We start from the raw sequence: 16,152 nt of genomic DNA, 5'->3' as shown, positions 1-16,152 counted from the left end.
TATTGTGAGTTAGGATAACTTTTTGAGACATGTGTTTGCATAAAAATCAAGGTGCATAAGAAGAAAGTTACAGTTTTATTACAGACACTTTCTTTATAAAGGTTCATTTCTGGCAGCAGTGGTTATTGTTTTAATACTGTACCATCATCTGTTTTAAGCTAACAAAGCATTTAACATGTTGTAGCCAATCAGTAACTAATAACTTAAGTCTTCATTATTGTTTTTTTTGTGTTATATTTTATCACCCTTTATCAGATCAACAGGCCGCTCTAACTGACAGCCCAGAAGTGTTATCACAGACAGTTAAATACACCACACAGCAAATACTGCTTTGCACTTTAGGCTTTATTTTAGATAATAAAATATGAAAGGAATGGCACATAGGCAGCATACAACCAATGTAGTTCTTACACAAAACCTGGTGATGTATTCTGACCCTTCATAATTTCATAATATTCATTTATAACCACAATAACAGTTTGACTGAAACATATACAGTGTTATTATTTTGCTTTTTTCCAGTTGGATGCTGCCAGTGAGGTTCAAAATGAAATAAACAATTACAACATAACCAACTTAAAAGAGATTTAAGGCTTACAGTGCAATAGACATCAATACAAGTAAAACAATAAATGAATCATGATAGGAGTTCCATCAATACTCATTAAGCAGTATGTATGTATTTATGAGAATTCAGAGATTAAAACGTTGGTATTGGTTTATAAGCTGGTATTTTGGTCCAGTATACAGAACATAGATATAACAGCCTGCTATAGATATGCTAAATAACAGCACTGAGGAAATGCAGGTTTTATCTGAAATTTTGTGTGTTTAAAGAGTGATTTACACCAAAAGCCATACATATGCATGATCGTGCTTTGTTCAGTACACCTTAGGCTGTTATATGTTGTTGTCAGTATCAAAAAAGACATAGTTTTATGTGTATATTTCATATGTATATAAAGCTATGATAAACATGAGTAATCAATGGTTTCAATACATTTAAAAACAATCTGCATTGATTCTAATGAGATTGGGCTGTGTAATGTCACAACATTACAGCGTTACAGTTTAAAACAATATCATTATCAAATATCAAAATTAAAGATATGTTTAGAATTATGAATATAGATTTAAAAATGTTAGTTAGATGATCTCACAAAAAGGGAATTACTGTGCAGTTACAAATTAACAGTCACGTAATAATAACTAATAATGTATTTGCTGTAACAGATTCATTACAGTAGTTCAGGATATTTGTTTACTAGGGGTATAATACATTGCCTTTGATAACGATAACTGTGAATGATACTACAATTCTCTATGATTTGAATTCCTATCAAAGCTAAACCGGGACCGGGATAATTACACAAAATAGACAAGAACAGTAATATTAGCTCCAAAAAATGTGGGAGATATTGTGTAGTTTAATGAACTCCACATTGTATAATAAATTGTTTATTAAAAATATATCTATAATTATATTTATAATATGACATCTAATTACAAAGTTTAACGGTATTGCAGTCTCTCTCTCTGTCTCTCTCTCTATCTTATACGTAACTCGGTGAATGTAGATGTTACAGAAGCACACAGTCTCAGTGTATCTTTTTCAGGTACAGTACAGTAATATAAAACTGGCCCGAGGCTTTTCCCCATTCCTTTTTTATTATATGCAGCTTTGCAGATGCTAGCAGATGCTAGCTGAGGCTTTACATGGCAAAATCAATCAGTTATGTGTTCTCTCTCTCTTTCTCTCCGCCCGTCTCTATATCTATCGCTTTCTCTCCCTCATTCTGTAGCGCTGTTGGCAGAAGTCCAGCCGATCTCAGAGTACACCTGCATGACTTGCCAGTGGACAACTTCCATTAGTTTAGACCACGCCCCCTGGGCCTCCACACCAAAGGTTTCTGGAAAGGCCTCCACCAGGACCTCCAGGATGACTCCAGTCAGAAGCTATGGAAAAAGGCATGGCAGACATTATGAGAAGTTCTGCAATTATTTGACCAGATCAAATAGGCAGTAAAACTGTGTGTTTGTATTTTTTTTCTTTCAACTGTATTTAAATAAATCATTGTATTCATTTAGCATTATCATCCTCATGTTGTTTTTAAACTTGGTGGGTTGATTTTAAAGTCAGTAACTTCTTATATTGGAGGTTATTCCAATGTGACAGACCTAGAGAGCTCAACCAGACAGCTTAAGAACTTCATGTAAGAAGCTCTCCCATTGGTTAGGCCTTCCGAAACTGGACAGAATATAATAAAAAGTGAACTGCATGTGTGTAGAATATAAGCTTATACCATTAACAGGGCAGTGGGTGTTGGTGAATGATAAACAGGAGACTGATGATGATAACTGGGTTCCATCACTCCTTTACCTCCCTGTACTTCTCGACTGTCTGATTTCCAGTCCTCCCACCACTGTCTTGTGTTTTTTAAGCAATTTTCTAATTCTCTTAGCTGAATTAACTCTTCCACTCACTTTAAAGTATCTGGGCTCCACACTGTGTTTGATTGCATGTGATTTGGCCACCACTTTCAGCACTGCTGCTGTTTTCTCCTCATCATTAACATTCTCCACCAGTGTGTTGAGGGCACTCATCACCCTCAGGGCATGTTTCTTGAGCTGGACACTGGACTTAAGCTCCTCAGGGTCCTCCGTGTCCCGGAACTGGCTGAAGAACTGCTTTGATGAGGGGAAGCTTGTAAAGAGTCTAAACAAAAGAACAAATAAAAGAACAATGGTCAATTCCAAGTCCAGATTAAATCAAACTGAGAGCTAGACTGAGTCTAGACCAAAGAGGTTTATGTAAAAGCTTGACTGAGTCAAGACCAAAGAGGTTTAAGTAAGATCTAGACTAAGTTAAGACCAAAGAGGTTTAGTTAAGAGCTAGACTGAGTCAAGACCAAAAAGGTTTAGGTAAGAGCTAGACTGAGTCATGACCAAAAAGGTTTAGTTAAGAGCTAGACTGAGTCAAGACCAAAAAGGTTCAAGTAAGAGTTAGACTGAGTCAAGACCAAAGAGGTTTAGTGAAGAGTTAGACTGAGTCAAGACCAAAGAGGCTTAAGTGAGATCTAGACTAAGTCAAGATTGAATCCAAATAAGAGGTAGAGTAATTCCACATTAAGCCTAGCTGTAAGCTAGACTTGGTCAAGATCAAGTTGAAATATAAGCTAATGAGTCAAGATTGAGCCCAATTAATAGCTTTACTAAATGAAGACCAGGTCCAAATGAGAGGTAGACTGTGTCCAAAAAGTGCTAGACTGAGTCAACACTGAATCCAAATTAAAGCTAGACAGAGTTAACACAGGTCAAAATAAGTAAAGAAAGTTCAAAGAAGAGCTAGAATGATTCAAGACTGAATTAGTCAAGAACAAGTGCCAATGAGAGCTAGATTGTAACAAAATAAACCATATCACGTGCACATTCACCACTGTAGTTTCATTATATCACTCCTGGGTGGCCTGTTTCTCTATTAGCTCACCATGACTGAGTTCACCTAGAGGGTTTATGTCTGCACGTAAAGCTGCATTTATGCCAACGGCTCTACCCCATGGACAGAATAGAACAGAATAGAACAGAATAGTAACAACTACAGAAATAATTAACCTCTGGTGTGTAAGGTGCTGAACTGCAAACAGAATCCATTTTTTAGAACAATAAGTAGGTCAGGTAACTCATTAATTTGCATATGAGTTCACATATTTCTTTATTTACAGAAGAGTTTAGGAAACACTCTTTTATGTATGTGTTCACAACTTATGTATGTGTTCTTAGCGTTACACAGCTTTTGGGTAACGCACCCCTGACCATTCAAAATCAGACTCCCACATTGTGTAATCACAGGTGAGAACTGAGAGCCGAAAGTGGATCTTTCATCATGGATTTCTCCAGGGATCAAAGCACACTGTGAGAACACACGCCTAAATTGAGCACATGCACAATTAAATTGTCTGTCACCTCCAGTGCTGCACACTGAATGGTGCTTCAATGGCTCAAAGGGGGGTTTCAGTATCCTACATTATGAATCAAACGAGGGGTCAGAACTCCTTCTGTGTTTGGAGCCTCAGTGGTGGAAGTGGAACAGTTGTTTCTGTATCTCTTTCCCTTTCATCCTTCTTTTCTCGTTTTCATTTCTTTCATCTTATCCTCAGTTGGCCCTTCTATGAGAGGGAGAATCCACTGACAAGACCATTATTCTATGGCTGTCAAATGTCTTCTATCTCTCCTTTGTACTAACACTCAAAAATCATGGACTCCTCTCAGCAACTGTCTAAAGATCTCACAATGAAAGTAATCAATGGCCAAATAAACAGCAGTGGAAGGCTATAAGAATCATTATTACTATAATTATTATTATGATATTTACACTGACAAGCCACAGGTCATGAAACAGGAACTAGTGTTGTGTCCCATGATTTTTGCCATGGCTCATGGAAACTAAAGCTGCACTGACCTGTGTGGTACGTAGGATGGGTCTCCTGTGCTAAATGTGGACGCGATATCTGGCATAGTCACTTGTATGTTCACATGGAACAAGTCAAGAGGCTTGTATTTTAACATTCTTGGGAGTGGTAATGCCTTCTATGGTGTATTACCGGTACACATGTGACACTGTGTATTGAGGAATGTTTAATACCTGCACAACCCACACAACAAAATCATGCAAGAGTTCACTATCAGAGCAACCAGCACCAACATCTATGACCTCCCGACCCTTCTAAAACTGCTTAATCATAGCAAACAGGCACTCACAGACATTTCACAAGCGGAGTGTTGCTAAGATAATGGCTAACACCAACCGACCAACAGTCCATCTGTCCTACTCTGGAATATCTACCTTCTGGAGAATAAACTGGACTATCTCCGGATACAGTGGAAAACCCAGCATGAGTTCAGAGACTGCTGTGTTTTGGAGACTTGGTTAACAAACTCCAACCAACAGCTCTGCAACAGCTTCATCCACCAGGCAATTAGACTCCTCAACACACAGACAGAACTAAATCCCCCCTCATTACACACACATACACACACTCAACACAGAGACTGATACTAGCTGCGTTCCATTCTGAAGGCAGCTGCCCAACTGGGCAGCATTTTCAGGAAGAATGTTTGAGTTCCCTAGAAAAGGACTGTCCCATTTTGTGGGCAGCATATGATCCTTCATGAGCAGCTTCCTTTTTTACCCCAATTTTGAAGGCAGGGTGAGATGTATCCTTTACAGGGAAGACAATCCCATCATGCCTTTCACCAGCTCAGAGTTCCAGCATTCAGAACTAAAAACATGGCAGATGTTGTTTCTGTACAAATGTACAGAGTACAAGTAATTTAATTTTGTATTTCCACTGCCTGCTGCCTGTGTTTATCAAACTAGTATATTTTACACTGTTTTAAGTTGTTTTCCAGTGTTTTTCTCCACCGCTGAAGGTACCGCCACCATAGCATGTTAGCTGGTTCACTGGCTAAATGCATTAGCTAGATTTCTGAGTGCACTAAACTAACCCCCGCTAGCATCTAGCAGCGTCAGGCAGTTGTACAGTGTAAAAGGTTGAACTGTTAGATTAAATAAATGTAGGTTCACTTGTAACCGAGTGATTTAATGTGTAAACAGTGGAATTATGATCGTGTTCATGCTGTTAGTGCTGTTATAATTTAAATCATTTTGTCACCAGAAATGAACGCGATTCGTGGAAGAGGTTCTTATAACGAAAAGGCCTCAGCTTAGAGAGGATGAAGGCAGCGTTAGCTTCTTTTATGAAGTTTTTTTCTTTAAATTGAATACAATTTTCCACTAAGTAATGTATATTATCTACGTCAGCAACTGTGTGATCTGCTATGATCATGTATGACCTATATGTTATAGCACGTTATATATATATATATGTGCACCTTATTCTCACCACACACTTTTAGACTGTACTGGTACTGCACTGCTTTGTCTGTTAACTTTTCTAATTTCTGCTGTATTTATTGTAGTGTTATAGTTCTATGCAGGTATGTTGCCTATACTGTACTGTTTGTCCAATGTTGCGCTGTGTTGGGACCAGAGTAAGGTAATTTCATTGCACTGTGTACTTCTCACATAGAATGACAATAAAAGCCTCTTAACTTGACTTGAGAAGAAGGCCTGCCTGCACTCCTGACCTGTCCTCAATAAAGTATATATAGATCATTTTAGTAAAAAAAATGTGAAAACTACAGCCCGTGCTGTTACACAGTGATACACAGTGTTACACAGCCCAACTGTTATACAGATGACACCAAAAGCACTTCATCACTTGGTATCTTCATTAAAATGATGTGAGAAGGAAATGGACTTAAGTGCAGAAATGGACATAAATTAATAAATAAAATGAAGGTGAGCAGATAAAGATGAAATATTGTGGGTTAATACTATCTGCAGTCAGATAAAAGACAAAGGAAATGTAAGAAACTGTTTTTTTTAGCATTTTCAATACTGTCACAACTTTATCTGATTTAGGATTGTATTTCAGCTGTTCCATCCAACTTCTACAACAGAGTAAATTAAAACGAAGAGAGGCAGGCATGTGTGTGTCTGTGTGTGTTCTATTCGACTGCACTGAGAGATAAAGGCTGGATTTATTTGCACTGGCGTCTCCACACACTCAGACAAGAATCATTGCGAGTTATAGAGAGTTATGAAACATCTTCAGAATGTCAGCTGCACACAATCTGCTAGATAAAAAACACAGTTTAAAAATTATGATAAAAACAAATCTTTACCTTAGTGTCTGAAGTAGTGTGTACACTGTGGGTGTGACTTTTCCATCTTTACTAAACTTAAATTAGCTTGTAGTATACAGTGTATATACTTAGTATAAGTATACAGTGGTTTGCTAAAGTATTCATATTTGAAATTAAATGTATTTTATTGTGATTTTAAGTGATAGACCAACACAATGTATTGCAAAATTGTGAAGTGGATTGAGAATGATACATGGTTTTCTAATTTTTTATAAAAAAAAAACTGAAAAGTGTGATGTGCAAATGTTTTCTGAAATATCAGTACCTGGTAGAGCCACCTTTCACTTTAGTTTAGTTTAGACTCTGTGTGTTGAGGAGTCTGACTGCCTGGTGGATGAAGCTGTTGCAAAGTCTGATACTGGAGGCTCGGATGCTCCAGTATCTTTTGCTAGTGTGGTGTAGATATTTGTAATTGAGTGGAGAAAGCTGTCCTCACTATCCGCTGTAGGGTCTTGCTATCTAAGATGTTGCAGTTCCCAAACCAGACAGTAAGGCAGGTGCTCAAGATGCTTTCTACCGTCCCTCTGTAGAACATGGTGATGATAAAAGTTTGAAATATTCCTCCGTCTCCCCAGGAAGTAGAGCGTTCATGTCTTGACAAAAAAGCTCAATGGGATTTGGGTCAGGACATTGACAGTGCTCCTTTGGATGCTAGAAGCTTGGAATATGTTTTTATAACATTATTTTAAACTTTACCCCTAACTTTATCTCTGACCCTGTCTGGTGAGCTTCTTGGTCGTCATGATGCTGTTTGTTCACTAGTGTTCTCTATGAAAACCACAGAGGACTTCAGTGAACAGGTGTATTTATACTGAGACTAAATTACACACAGCTGCACTCTATTAAATAATTAAGTGACTTCTGAAGGCAACAGATTGTTTAGGGGTTTCAGATTAAAGGGCCTGAATATTTATTTGATTTACATTTAAAAACCATGTATCATTTTCGTTCTATTTCACAATTATGTGCTACTTTGTGTTGGTCAATCACTCATACTCACACAATCTTAGAAAAAAATCTACTTTTTCAAGCCACTGAATTTGACCAAGATTGGGGCACAATCCCGCCATACTCCCTTTAGCACCGAGGGGCACTTTAGGGAACCTAAAAAAATTACAGAAAAAAGAAGGATGAATCACTTTCTCAAAATGTGATCTTGTGGTGTCAAATCAACTCTAAGAGGCATGGTGCGATTGTGCCCCAATCTTAGTCAAATATACTCATATAAAGTTATGTTTATTAAAAAACAAAAAATTACATTAAGTTCAGATTGCATGATGTAACAGAGAAATAAAAAATCAAAGCATTACAGTTAGCATTAAAAACGCATGAACAACTAATAAAACATCTATGGTCAGGGCATGCGCAATGTCACTGAGGAGCACATATACATGGGTAGCACAACTCGATAGAACACCGGTAACCGGTATCAGGTTTAATGATGTTGCTGGGAATCTTGCACATGTCAGTGGAACACTGCAAGGTGTTAAGCAGCTTCATTACCCAGAAATGTCAACAAAAATCTGAGCACTGATAAAGGTATTAGAGTGGCGGGAACAAATTCTGCATTAGAAGTGTACACCCATTAACTGTACTCCAGCATGGTGGATGTACGGGAGGAGTAGCGGCATCCTGATCAAAGGAATGTTATGACCTGTTCTTCTTGGAATAAATCTAATTTAGCAGGGGTGAAGAGGTGTAATTAAAAACCTGTCCCAGGAGATTTTATTTTAAGAAAGTGGAGACTGTAGCCCTCAACATGTAAAAGCACAAAAATGAATAAAGATACCATAGAATCTCTAAAATACTGAGACAAATAAGAGCAGTTGCTGTTTTTATATAGCTTATAAAAGAGCTAGCAAAGATACACTAATATGTACTAAACAAGTATGAGTTTTGAGGTAATGGTGTATCCTTAGTGAAACATGCATGATTAAATTTTTGGAATTGAAATTTTATAAAGAGATATTATAAAGAGATATATGGTAAGAGCAGACATGGATGTTTGGGTGGATGTTTTATATTCAGCTCCTTCAACCACAGACGCAGCTCCCCTGGAAGGTGGTGGATATAAGCTAGAGGTTCTCAACACTGCTATTTTTTTGTGTAGTGTTCATTTTTTTATAAAAAATATCTTTTTTTCCAGTCATTATCCTTTAACTGAGCATATTCAACTACATATTTTGTACATTTGTTATGGCTGTGGGTCCACTGAAGAAACACTGTAGGCCTAAAAACAAGTGGTACAGATCAAGAAGCACTTCCTGACAGAAAGAAACACAGAAGCTCTTATACTGATATTGGACTGACCACACCAGTGTCCAGACCTCAACGTCATTGAGGTTGTCTTCTGCAGAATTACTGAAACAGATTTCATGAAACACACAATCGTTTGATTTTAGGTGTAACTGTTTAGGTTTTTTGTCATTTTTCTGTATCATAATGGTATTTCTGCTTGTACTTAATGGCTATAAATGAAACAAATCACCGATGTTCTCTTTTTCTGTTCTTTATTGTCTTCTAGATTTGTCCTTATCCTTGCTTCTCTAGTACATGTCAAGTCATGTAGAAAGGGGATCACTGTAGACCAATTAAAATTTACCAACTTAAAATTCTTTATAGCTTTCGGTTAAACCACAGATCACAACCATTTTATTTTATTATCATCCAATTACTTCGGTCTTCTGAGTTTCATGTGTGATGCTGAGGATAGAATGTGGTGCCCAATATTAGTGTTTATATTACATAAAGACAGGGAAAGGAGAGAAGAGATAAAGTGGATTAAACTACATTGGACTGGTACAGGAAGGTGAGAGAAATGTTTGGGCTGGGGTTTTGGGCAAGCTTTGGAAAAGATGGGGAGGAGGAGGAGTGTTTGTTTGGGGTAAGGAAGAGGAGTTCAAGGTGTGGTCATCCCAAAATTTAGTCATGTCATAATTCTCCCTCAAAAGAGTATTCAGCATGTAATATAAATTCCGTCACAAACTTAATGCCTCCAAAAATTACTAGTACTAGGCACTTACACCTTACAGGTCTCGCAACCCAGCGGGGAGACCTGCTGAATTAAAATTGCACTCAATAATCAGAAAAATATTGTACATTAATTTATAGCCACATCAAGACTACAGAAACCACAGTAGATGAAATTTACACATGTGAGTAAATCAGAAAAAGGGAACCAAATATGTAACCATACAAAGTAACCATAATGTTAATGTTACTATTCTAGCTCCAAAACTGACAGCGTTTGTGAGCCTGCCAATGCTGAAACTTAACAGAATTTGTGGAGCTATCCCTCTGCAAAGAGATCATTGGTTATTTATATCTTTACTAAATCTTCAGGGTGCCAAACATCAGGTAATATATTCACATTCATTTTAACAACACTGTATGATATTGTTTGCACACTGATCTGCTGATTGTGTCCCACAGTTAAAAAATAACTGCTTCTCTTCTGTGGACGCATTGGATGATTATCTAGACTGTTATCTACATTTTAAGGCACACACAAACACAGTCAAAGGAGCACATTCTCCTAGCCACAAGGTGTAAACACACGATTTTCTTTATCACATGATCTGTGTGCATTTCAGTTCAGAAGCATAAGATATTTACCACTGAAGGATATTTTATCACTCAAATAATAAAACTACTGAAAAACTGCCTCAAACCCAATCACTGTGCTGACACATGAGTGACAAAAAGGACACGCAGGGAGAAATTAACACTTTAAAGGGCCCTAGATGTGCTTTGTGACTTTGTATAGATTATTTTCTGTTGGGCGGAGCTAATACAAGCCAGTTGGTGATATGTGTGACATTATAATAGTCATGATCCTACCAAAATGCATGTACATTAGAGAAAATGTGTGACATATACACAGGAAAATATGTTACAAACACACACACACACAAAGAGAAAGTGAAATTTTCATTCACCAATACATTTAACTCAACGAAATTATTTTTCATTCATCCATGTGATTCATCGATACATCCTGTTTATTCAGCCTTCCATCTTTTCATTTATCATTCCATCTGTTCATTAGAATTTGAATCAAAATCAAAATGTACATTAGAATCCACAAAATACTTAAAACCTAAACAGTTACAGTAAAAAAAACAATCCAACAATCCAAAAACAAATCGAAATAACAATTCAAATCAGAAGTGGATCATAACTGGATTCTTCAATTTGGATTGTAATCAGATAGCAGTTCTCTGCACTCTTGTGTAAGAGAAAAAAAGAATGAAAGAGAAAAAGAGAGATTGAATGAAAGAGAAAAAGAGAGGGGGGAGGGGGAGGGATGTAGCAGTACCTCATAAGTACAGCGACTCCTGCAGCCTCTTTGTTCTGAAACACCTTTGTCCAGGTGTTCTGGATGATGGCCTGTTCTCCATCTGTGAGCATCTCTGGTCTCTCCATCTGTTCCTGCATTCCCCCGTTTCCCTCCATTTATACACACTCACTCACACACATACACACTTGCAGAGGCACACACACACAAGCTGAACTAAACAAACCCTTGCAAGGTTCTACTGGATACGGTCTAATACAGATAGTCTCTCTAGTCTCTCTGTTTACTGTCTGTCTGTCTGTGTGTCTTTCTGGCTGTCTTTTTCCCTCTCTCTGGAACACTCACAAACCAGCATGTGCTGAATGAATAATGCCCTCCCCCTTTCTGTCTTTTATTCTCCCTCTCTCTGCACAGCTATCCTATCCCATTTCACACACACACCACTTTTCCAGCCCCCCACCAAACACACCCCTTTAAACTCTGCCCCTTTTTATCAGCAAACTGTGAATTTCATTCTTACTCAGCATATGTTGTGTAATACCCCAGTGCTATAATACCCCACTCCACTGCTCCACTCTGTACTGTAAAAATGTAAAGTGCCTGTGTGTTTGTACACATTTTGGTACCTTTGTGAGGAACAGATGTCATTTGTGAGGACGATTTGGTGTATTTTTACAAAAAAGTGTACTTTAATTAGAAAATCTAAAAGAGTAGCAAACTCACCACACACACACACACATATGTATCTGTGTGTGTGTGTTGCAGAAAAAGGTACAAAGACAAAACAGGACTCGTCTTAATCACCCAGGACTGTTCTGTATCTGAGCCACAGGAAGTTACACAACAGCCTCAAGGCCCCGACAGTGTTAAAACAAACAGCTCAGAGGGGTGCTGGAGGTTCTGTTCTCCACAGGGGGTTAAAAACCGCCAGCATACAGTCAAAACTCACTTCCACAAACATTCCAATGGGATTTTCTGTATTTATCTATTGGATTGACCTAATTTAATAAAGTAAGAAAGGACTAGTCTTTTTTGTGATTATACAGTACTTCTGCCTCTGCTGGCTAGCTGTGAGAACCAGTTTGAATTCAAAATCAAATTAAGACAAGAATCAAAATCAGAATATCAAGATGGAAATCTAAGCAGACTTTAATATAAATCAGAAGTCTAAATTAGAATTAAAATCCAAATGGATATTTAAACAGAATTAGAATAATAACAATGTACAATTGTAGTGCCAATTAAATTCAGGCCAGGATATTTTTTCAAATTAGAAAAAAGTCTAAATTAAATTAACATCCAATTCCAAGAGTTCCAGTCAGAATCTAAACAGTTGTAGAGGTTCCCTGGATCTTCATCTGCTGGACTGAATTTTGTTTGTTTCACTTTAAATTCTAACAGTTTTGGTTTAAATTTTAGCTCATTTTAAACTCATACTGCACTTGAAACTCGCAGCACTGGTAGCAAGAGCAACAAGTCAGCATACAAAGAGGAGCTACAGTCGCTAACAGACTGATTCAGAACCAACAACTTATCTCTAAATGTGGATAAAACCAGAGAGATGGTTGTTGATTTAGGAGAGCATCATGTGTCCACCGCCATCTGAACATCAACGACTCTCTACACAAAGACTGAACTGAAACCCCCATCACTCTACACACACACACACACACACACACACACACACACACACTTGAATTCATGGAGGAGTCCCAGCAGGTGTATGGGCTGGATCCTCTCTAGACATTATTGTTGCTTTATGTCAATTGTCTTTAGTTGTTATATGCAATTTATTTTGTTATTAATATGTGGTACTGAAATATTGCTGTCAGTGATCTCATTAACTGGCAGAATGTATCTGCAGCGTCAAAGAAAACAAAAGCTTAAAAATTGAAGATGTGTCCATGGCTGGATAACATGTTAAACAACACCTAGCAACCACTTGTAACACACCTGGAACTACAAAGCAACAATCTGATAAACCATTGCAGCCTCCTAGAAGGACCTCAGCAACCAACCCTTTTCTATAGCAACCACCAGAGCGAACAAAAAAAACATACCATAGCAACACTTAGCAGCAGCTTATCAATAACCTAGCTACACCTCTGCACCCAACCTGCTACCAAAGCAAATGCAGAACAAGACCTTAGTAAACACATAGCAACACCATAGAAACCAGTAGAAACTATTCTGCAGTGTTTCCTTTAGGAAATATACGTATTTCTAGTTGTGAAGTATTATCTGATCAGAATGTAGAGGGGAAAAGTAGGTCAGTACGTTTAAAAGGCCTGTGCAACTCTTTCGCTCACACATTAACTAAGCCCCTCCCACACACACAGATTTACACACACACACACACAAAACATCACAACACCCTTTCAATAAAGGTCTTTTATTAGAGTTTGAACTTTAGATTTAGTTTACCCTTGTTCAGGCAAGTCCATTACAAAGCAGAACTATACACTGTTATACAGCAGCACAGCACGCCACTGCTACTTAATGATGGGCTATTTGTGCCAATCTGACATGTAAAAGCCAACTGTATCCATTGATGACAGAGCTGACAACTCTTTCTTTCCCTTTACATTAGCTTAAAGCTGCCTGGCTCCTGTACACCCTCCAGCTATTTTATATCTCCAGCTGCTAATAAAGCACACTCTGTACTGTACGATGTGCCATAATTAGGCCTTGATGCCTCAATCCTGTTCTGAAGAGTTGTTTTGGAGGTTGCGGCATGTCCCGTGACAGTGAATGTAGGTTAAACACCTTTTAAGGAATTAGAAACTGGTAATGCAACATTAAAAACTTAATAACATCCAACCCAACATCCAACCCCAGAACCACACCCACTTAAAACATACCATAATGCTCAGGGACAGCTATAGCAAAGCTTAAAAATAAGGTGAGCTCTCACTGATTAGTTGTGCAGTTTGTAAAATAGGATGTAAGTTACATAGATGTTATTAATAGGGAGACCAGCCACTGAGTTCTTGTAACACTAATCTTGGCACCTGTTTGAAAAAAAAAATGTCAAAATGCTACAAAGTAATAAAAAAAATTGACAATTTTGTTTTTATCAGATTTTATCAGGCTGATCAGCTACAAACTATGTAATGAAAATGACTCTGCATATTTTTTTGCTGAATAATTGATTTATCATGTGACTCTTCTTTCACCCAGTTCCAGGTTTTATGATGGCAGTGAAGCTGAATAATAAACAGGCTTCACCGCGGCTCTGTTTCAGAACTGACCCTTTCTGCTGCACTAACATACGCTGCACTCCTGGCAGGGCTTTACACTGTATGGAGTATGGAACAATTGTTGTGAGGATTCTAATTCAGCCAAAAGAGCATTAGTAAGGTCAGGTGCTGATGTAGGATGATTCAGGTGATCAATACAGAGAATCCACGTGACCCCACATATAAATATTGCATGGACAGGTACGGTACAGGAATATTTAGCAATATTTTAGCAATATTTACAGCCTGTAACATTACATAAATACTCTGCCTGTGATGGGCAGTGCTGCACCACTGGCCACCAGCAGGGGAGCTGGGCAACAGAGGGGAAAAAGAATTGGAGTTGGGTTCCGAAACTCCAAGTCCCAGAATCCTCAGCGGTGATCAGTGGCAACCAGCCACACCTGTGCAGCACTCTACATAAAGCCCAGTTAAACCACTTATTCACGTCGCACCTTTAATAAGGGTGAATGGTAACAGAGGGTGGAAGAGAAGAGAAGAGAAGAGAAGAGAAGAGAAGAGAAGAGAAGAGAAGAGAAAGCCGCACAAAAAAGATATAAAAGATCTCAAAAGAAAGTAAAAGTAGAGGACTGAGCTGTGCTCAGTCCGTTTTAAGTTTTGTTTTGGTTTGGTTTATTTGAAGCTAAAAAGCTGTGTTTCAGTTGTACCTGCCATTTTGTGGCATTTCCTTTGTTCTGTTTTCGCCTTTTTTCGTGCACCTCTTCAGGGTTTTGTTTTCCACCTATTTTCCAGTTTGGAAAACCAAACCAAGTTCCACAAGCACACCCTTTTGATACAAACACTATTAAAACATATGTATAAATCGCTGAAATAATTGAGTAATTAAATGATTATAAATATACCTAAGTAAACATATATAATTGAAGATAAAAATAAATAAATAAATAAATCCAAAAACAACCATTTTGCTCTGCACTTGGATCCAACACCACCCTCTCCCCTAACATTGCCTGGCTCACCACCTAGATTTAACTAAATGAAGTGGGGTTGATGCTGACTACCTGAATATTCTGAATATAGACCAGGTATTCCATCAATGATTTTTTTTCTTTCCTGATAACACAGACATATTCCAAGATGACAATGTCAGGATTCATACAGCTGAAATTGTGAAAGAGTGATTCAGGGAGCATGAGATCATCATTTTCACACATGGATTGTTCACCACAGAGTCCAGATCTTAACCTCATTGAGAATCTTTGGGATGTGCAGGAGAAGGCTTTGTGCAGTGGTCAGACTCTACCATCATCAATGCTGCAAGATCTTGGCGAAAAATTAATGCAACACTGGATTAAAATAAATCGTGTGATACTGAAGAAGCTTATTGAAACAATGACAAGCTTATTGAAACAAAGACAAAATATTTCTGTGACCTGTTTTTTTTTAGTGGCGACATTTTACATTTTTTTGGCTAGGTAGTGTTTATAAATAATGGTTTGCATCACAACCTGATTAAAACATTTCTCACATAACGTTTCCAGTTAGACAAATACTAACTTTATGGCAACATTAAAAGTAACATTACCAAAACGAAAAATGTAAACATTGACACATTGTTGTAGCCATGAAAAACGTCATGAGAACATTCAGAAAATTTTACAGATTGAACTTCCTAAAAACGGAGAGAGAGAGAGAGAGAGAGAGAGAGAGAGAGAGAGAGAGAGAGAGAGAGAGAGAGAGAGAGAGAGAGAGAAAAGAGAGGAGCGTGAATACAGAAAGTTGAGGAATGCTGAAAATTCATTAGGCGTTCACTGCCCCCTACAGCCTGGTATAAGTAATCACACTCAGAGGCATAAAGATGCTCAATGTGTTAAAATGCAGACGCCA

At 37.9% G+C, this 16,152-nt stretch overlaps 1 protein-coding gene across 1 annotated transcript; it reads right to left on the bottom strand.

Moving 5' to 3' along the window:
- Positions 1-327: 327 nt before the first annotated feature.
- cygb1 (cytoglobin 1) lies at positions 328-11,448 on the bottom strand. The gene is made up of 3 exons (XM_007239724.4): positions 11,087-11,448; positions 2,485-2,716; positions 328-1,956 (listed from the first exon to the last, which is right to left on the bottom strand). Exons 1-3 carry the CDS (start codon positions 11,221-11,223, stop codon positions 1,792-1,794), a joined length of 534 nt encoding a protein of 177 aa, XP_007239786.2. The 5' UTR covers positions 11,224-11,448; the 3' UTR covers positions 328-1,791.
- Between the last annotated feature and the right edge of the window lie 4,704 nt (positions 11,449-16,152).

Source organism: Astyanax mexicanus, chromosome 3 (assembly GCF_023375975.1).
Source record: "Astyanax mexicanus isolate ESR-SI-001 chromosome 3, AstMex3_surface, whole genome shotgun sequence".
NCBI lineage: Eukaryota > Metazoa > Chordata > Actinopteri > Characiformes > Acestrorhamphidae > Astyanax > Astyanax mexicanus.
The sequence above is the reverse complement of the archived record's forward strand: the minus strand, read 5'-3'. Positions and strand labels throughout refer to the sequence as shown.